The sequence below is a fragment of the Schistocerca americana genome, unplaced genomic scaffold (assembly GCF_021461395.2).
Source record: "Schistocerca americana isolate TAMUIC-IGC-003095 unplaced genomic scaffold, iqSchAmer2.1 HiC_scaffold_1301, whole genome shotgun sequence".
NCBI classification, from domain to species: Eukaryota; Metazoa; Arthropoda; class Insecta; order Orthoptera; family Acrididae; genus Schistocerca; species Schistocerca americana.
Window position 1 is genome coordinate 27,313 of NW_025725374.1, and position 6,219 is coordinate 33,531.

The following is a 6,219-nucleotide window of genomic DNA, read 5'->3' on the forward strand; positions in this document are numbered from 1 at the left end:
GAAAGCGCAGGTTGCGAGGACCCCTCAGCTTGAGCGGACTGCTCAACTTGAGAGGAAAGCTCAACTTGAGAGGACAGCTCAACTTGAGCGAACAGCTCAACTTGAGGGGACAGCTCAAATTGAGAGGACAGCTTAACTTGAGAAGACAGCTCAACTTGAGAGGACAGCACTACTTGAGAGCAAAGCACTACTTGAGAGGAAAGCACAACTTGCGAGGACAGCAAAGCTGGCGAGGACAGCACAGCTTGCGAGGACAGCACAGCTAGCGAGGACAGCACAGCTTGCAAGGACAGCACGGCTTGCAAGGACAGCACGGCTTGCGAGGATAGCACGGCTTGCGAGGACAGCACGGCTTGTAAGGACAGCACAGCTTGCGAGGACCGCACGGCTTGCGAGGACAGCACGGCTTGCGAGGACAGCACAGCTTGCGAAGACAGCACATCTTGCGAGGACAGCTCAATTTGAGAGGACAGCTCAACTTGAGAGGACAGCTCAACTTGAGAGGAAAGCTCAATTTGACAGCTCAACTTGAGAGGACAGCTCAACTTCAGAGGACAGCTCAACTTGAGACGACAGCTCAACTTGAGATGGCAGCTGAACTTGAGAGGGCAGCTCAACTTGAGACGACAGCACAGCTTGCGAGGTCAGCACAGCTTGCGAGGACAGCAAAGCTTGCGACGACAGCACAGCTTGCGAGGACAGCACAGCTTGCGAGGACAGCACAGCTTGCGAGGGCAACAGAGCTTGCGCGGAAAGCAGAGGTTGCGAGGACAGCTCAGCTTGAGATAACAGCTAAACTTGAGAGGACAGTTCAACTTGAGCGGACTGTACGACTTGAGAAGATAGCACAACTTGCGAGGACAGCAAAGCTTGCGAGAACAGCAAAGCTTGCTAGGACAGCAAAGCGTGAGAGGACAGCACGGCTTCTGAGGACAGCACGGCTAGCGAGGACAGCACGGCTTGCGAGGACAGCAGAGGTTGGGAGGACAGCTTAGCTTGCGATGACAGCACAGCTTGCGAGGACAGCTCAAACTGAGAGGACTGCTCAACTTGAGAGGACAGCTCAACTTGAGAGGACAGCACAACTTGTGAGGACAGCATATCTAGAGAGGACTGCTCATCGAGAGAGGACAGCTCAACTTGAGAGGACAGCTCAACTTGAGAGGACAGCTCAACTTGAGAGGACAGCTCATCTTGAGAGGACAGCTCAACTTGAGAGGACAGCTCAACTTGAGAGGACAGCTCAACTTGAGAGGACAGCACAACTTGAGAGGACAGCACAGCTTCCGAGGACAGCAAAGCTTGCCAGGAAAGCAAAGCTTGCGAGGACAGCACGGATTGCGATGACAGCACGGCTTGCGAAGACAGCACGGCTTCCGATGACAGCATAGCTTGCGAGAACAGCACGGCTTGCGAGGACAGCACAGATTGTGAGGACGGGTCAGCTTGCGAGGAAAGCACAGCTTGCGAGGACAGCACAGCTTGCGAGGAAAGCACAGCTTACGAAGGGCAGCACAGTTTGCGAGGACAGCACAGCTTGCGAGGACAGCAGAGCTTGCAAGGACAGCACAGCTTGCGAGGACAGCACAGCTAACGAGGACAGCACAGCTTGCGAGGACAGCACAGCTTGTGAGGACGGCACAGCTTGCGAGGACATCACAGCTTGCGAGGACAGTTCAACTTGAGAGGACAGCTCAACTTGAGAGGACAGCTCAGCTTGAGAGGACAGCTCAACTTGAGCAGACAGCTCAACTTGAGTGGACAGCTCAACTTGAGAAGACAGCTCAACTTGAGGGGACTGCACTACTTAAGAGGAAAGCACTACTTGGGAGGAAAGCACAACTTGCGAGGACAGCAAAGCTGACGAGGACAGCAGAGCTTGCAAGGACAGCACGGCATGCGAGGACAGCACGGCTTGCACGGACAGCACAGCTTGCGAAGACAGCACAGCTTGCGAGGACAGCACAGCTTGCGAGGACAGCACAGCTTGCGAGGAAAGCACAGCTTGCGAGGACAGCACAGCTTGCGAGGAATGCACAGGTTGCGAGGACAGCTCAGCTTGAGAGGACAGCTCAACTTGACAGGACAGCTCAACTTGAGCGGACTGCTCAACTTGAGAGGAAAGCTCAACTTGAGAGGACAGCTCAACTTCAGAGGACAGCTCAACTTGAGAGGACAGCTCAACTTGAGAGGACAGCTCAACTTGAGAGGGCAGCTGAACTTGAGAGGGCAGCTCAACTTGAGGCGACAGCACAGCTTGCGAGGACAGCACAGCTTGCGAGGACAGCACATTTTGCGAGGACAGCACAGTTTGCGAGGACAGCACAGCTTGCGAGGACAGCACAGCTTGCGAGGAGAGAACGGCTTGCGAGGACAGCACAGGTTGCGAGGACAGCACAGGTTGCAAGGACAGCACAGCTTCCAAGGACAGCAAAGCTTGCGAGGACGGCCCAGCTTGTGAGGACAGCACAGCTTGCGAGGACAGCACCGCTGGGAGGACAGCACAGCTTGCGAGGACAGCACAGCTTGCGAGGACAGCACAGCTTGCGAGGACAGCACAGCTTGCGAGGACAGCTCAGATTGAGAGGACAGCTCAACTTGAGAGGAGAGCTCAACTTGAGCAGACTGCTCAACTTGAGAGGAAAGCTCAACTTGAGAGGACAGCTCAAATTGAGAGAACAGCTCAACTTGAGAGGACAGCTGCACTTGAGAGGACTGCACAACTTGAGAAGACAGCACAATTTGCGAGGACAGCAAAGCTTGCTAGGACAGCAAAGTTTGCGAGGGCAGAACAGCTTGCGAGGACAGCACGGCTTCTCAGTACAGCACGGCTAGCGAGGACAGCACGACTTGCGATGACAGCAGAGGTTGGGAGGTCAGCTCAGCTTGCGTGGACAGCAGAGCTTGCGAGGACAGCACAGCTTGCGAGGACGACATGGCTTGCGAGGACAGCACGGCTTGCGAGGACAGCACAGCTTGCGAGGACAGCACGGCTTGCGAGGACAGCACAGCTTGCGAGGACAGCACAGCTTGCGAGGACAGCTCAACTTGAGAGGACAGCTCAACTTGAGAGGACAGCTCAATTTGAGAGGACAGCTCAACTTGAGAGTACAGCTCAACTTGACAGCTCAATTTGAGACCACAGGTCAACTTGAGAGGACAGCTCAACTTGAGAGGACAGCTCAACTTGAGAGGGCAGCTGAACTTGAGAGGGGAGCTCAACTTGAGACGACAGCACAGCTTGCGTGGACAGCACAGCTTGCGAGGACAGCACAGCTTGCGAGGACAGCACAGCTTGCGAGGACAGCACAGCTTGCGAGGACAGCACAGCTTCCGAGGACAACACAGCTTGCGAGGAGAGAACGGCTTGTTAGGACAGTACAGGTTGCGAGGACAGCACAGGTTGCGAGGACAGCACAGCTTCCAAGGACAGCACAGCTTGCGAGGACAGCACAGCTTGCGAGGACAGCACAGCTTGCGAGGACAGCACAGCTTGCGAGGACAGCACAGCTTGCGAGGACAGCACAGCTTGCGAGGACAGCACGGCTTGCGAGGAAAGCACAGGTTGCGAAGACAGCTCAGCTTGAGAGGACAGCTCAACTTGGGAGGACAGCTCAACTTGAGCGGACAGCTCAAGTAGAGAGGACAGCTCAACTTGAGAGGACAGCTCAACTTGAGAGGACAGCTCATCTTGAGAGGACAGCTCAACTTGCGAGGACAGCTCGAGAGGACAGCTCATCTTGAGAGGACAGATCTACTTGAGAGGACAGCTCTACTTGAGACGACAGCTCAACTTGAGAGGACAGCACAACTTGAGAGGACAGCACAGCTTCCGAGGACAGCAAAGCTTGCGAGGAAAGCAAAGCCTGCGAGGACAGCACGGCTTGCGATGACAGCACGGCTTGCAAAGACAGCACGGCTTCCGATAACAGCACAGCTTGCGAGAACAGCACGGCTTGCGAGGACAGCACAGCTTGCGAGGACGGCTCAGCTTGCGAGGAAAGCACAGCTTGCGAGGACAGCACGGCTTGCGAGGACAGTTCAACTTGAGAGGACAGTTCAACTTGAGAGGACAGCTCAGCTTGAGAGGACAGCTCAACTTGAGCAGACAGCTCAACTTGAGTGGACAGCTCAACTTGAGAAGACAGCTCAATTTGAGGGGGACAGCTCAACTTGACAGCTCAATTTGAGAGCACAGCTCAACTTGATAGGACAGCTCAACGTCACAGCTCAACTTGAGAGGACAGCTCAACTTCAGAGGACAGCTCAACTTGAGAGGACAGCTCAACTTGAGAGGACAGCTCAACTTGAGAGGGGAACTGAACTTGAGAGGGCAGCTCAATTTGAGACGACAGCACAGCTTGCGAGGACAGCACAGCTTGCGAGGAGAGCACAGCTTGCGAGGACAGCACAGCTTGCGAGGACAGCACAGCTTGCGAGGACAGCACAGCTTGCGAGGAGAGAACGGCTTGTGAGGACAGCACAGGTTGCGAGGACAGCACAGGTTGCGAGGACAGCACAGCTTCCAAGGACAGCACAGCTTGCGAGGACAGCATAGCTTGCGAGGACAGCGCAGTTTGCGAGGACAGCACAGCTTGCGAGGACAGCACAGCTTGCGAGGACAGCACAGCTTGTGAGGACAGCACAGCTTGCGAGGACAGCACAGCTACCAAAGACAGCACAGCTTGCGAGGAAAGCGCAGGTTGCGAGGACCCCTCAGCTTGAGCGGACTGCTCAACTTGAGAGGAAAGCTCAACTTGAGAGGACAGCTCAACTTGAGAGAACAGCTCAACTTGAGGGGACAGCTCAAATTGAGAGGACAGCTTAACTTGAGAAGACAGCTCAACTTGAGAGGACAGCACTACTTGAGAGCAAAGAACTACTTGAGAGGAAAGCACAACTTGCGAGGACAGCACAGCTTGTGAGGACAGCACGGTTTGCGAGGACAGCACGGCTTGCGAGGACAGCACGGACGGCGAGGACAGCATGGCTTGCGAAGACAGCACGGCTTGCGAGGAAAGCAGGGCTTGCGAGGACAGCACAGCTTGCGAGGACAGCACAGCTTGTGAGGACAGCACAGCTTGCGAGGACAGCTCAACTTGAGAGGACAGCTCAACTTGAGAGGACAGCTCAACTTGAGAGGACAGCTCAATTAGAGAGGACAGCTCAGCTTGAGAGGACAGCTCAACTTGAGCGGACAGCTCAACTTGAGAGGACAGCTCAACTTGAGAAGACAGCTCAACTTGAGAGGACAGCACTACTTGAGAGGAATGCACTACTTGAGAGGAAAGCACAACTTGCGAGGACAGCACAGGTTGCGAGGACAGCACAGCTTGCGAGGACAACACAGCTTGTGAGGATGGCACGGCTTGAAAGGACAGGACAGCTTGCGAGGACAGTTCAGCTTGCGAGGACAGCACAGCTTGTGAGGACAGGAAAGCTTGCGAGGATGGCACAGCTTGCGAGGACATCACAGCTTGCGAGGACAATTCAACTTGAGAGGACAGCTCAACTTGAGACGACAGCTCAACTTGAGAGGACAGCTCAGCTTGAGAAGACAGCTCAACTTGAGGGGACAGCTCAAATTGAGAGGACAGCTTAACTTGAGAAGACAGCTCAACTTGAGAGGACAGCACTACTTGAGAGCAAAGCACTACTTGAGAGGAAAGCACAACTTGCGAGGACAGCACAGCTTGTGAGGACAGCACGGTTTGCGAGGACAGCACGGCTTGCGAGGACAGCACGGCCGGCGAGGACAGCATGGCTTGCGAAGACAGCATGGCTTGCAAGGAAGCAGGGCTTGCGAGGACAGCACAGCTTGCGAGGACAGCACAGCTTGTGAGGACAGCACAGCTTGCGAGGACAGCTCAACTTGAGAGGACAGCTCAACTTGAGAGGACAGCTCAACTTGAGAGGACAGCTCAATTAGAGAGGACAGCTCAGCTTGATAGGACAGCTCAACTTGAGCGGACAGCTCAACTTGAGAGGACAGCTCAACTTGAGAAGACAGCTCAACTTGAGAGGACAGCACTACTTGAGAGGAAAGCACTACTTGAGAGGAAAGCACAACTTGCGAGGACAGCACAGCTTGTGAGGACAACACGGCTTGCGAGGGCAGCACGGCTTGCTATGACAGCATAGCTTGCGAGGACAGCACAGGTTGCGAGGACAGCACAACATTCAAGGACAGCACAGCCTGCGAGGACTGGCACAGCTTGC

The 6,219-nt window shown here is 54.9% G+C and overlaps 1 protein-coding gene across 1 annotated transcript; it reads left to right on the plus strand.

Annotated features, from left to right (window-relative positions):
* Positions 1-1,001: 1,001 nt before the first annotated feature.
* Positions 1,002-3,744, plus strand: LOC124564250 (repetin-like). Its single transcript, XM_047131008.1, has 3 exons — positions 1,002-1,354; positions 1,446-2,820; positions 2,863-3,744. Exons 1-3 carry the CDS (start codon positions 1,002-1,004, stop codon positions 3,742-3,744), a joined length of 2,610 nt encoding a protein of 869 aa, XP_046986964.1.
* The last annotated feature ends 2,475 nt before the right edge of the window (positions 3,745-6,219 follow it).

Excerpts from the sequence above, each read along its gene's own strand:
- LOC124564250 (XM_047131008.1), top strand. The coding sequence starts at position 1,002 with ATGACAGCACAGCTTGCGAGGACAGCTCAAACTGAGAGGACTGCTCAA. Across the intron at positions 1,355-1,445 it reads CGGATTGCGATGACAGCACG|CTTGCGAGGAAAGCACAGCT; the intron begins GCTTGCGAAGAC and ends AGGACGGGTCAG. Across the intron at positions 2,821-2,862 it reads GAGGACAGCACGGCTTCTCA|CAGAGGTTGGGAGGTCAGCT; the intron begins GTACAGCACGGC and ends TTGCGATGACAG.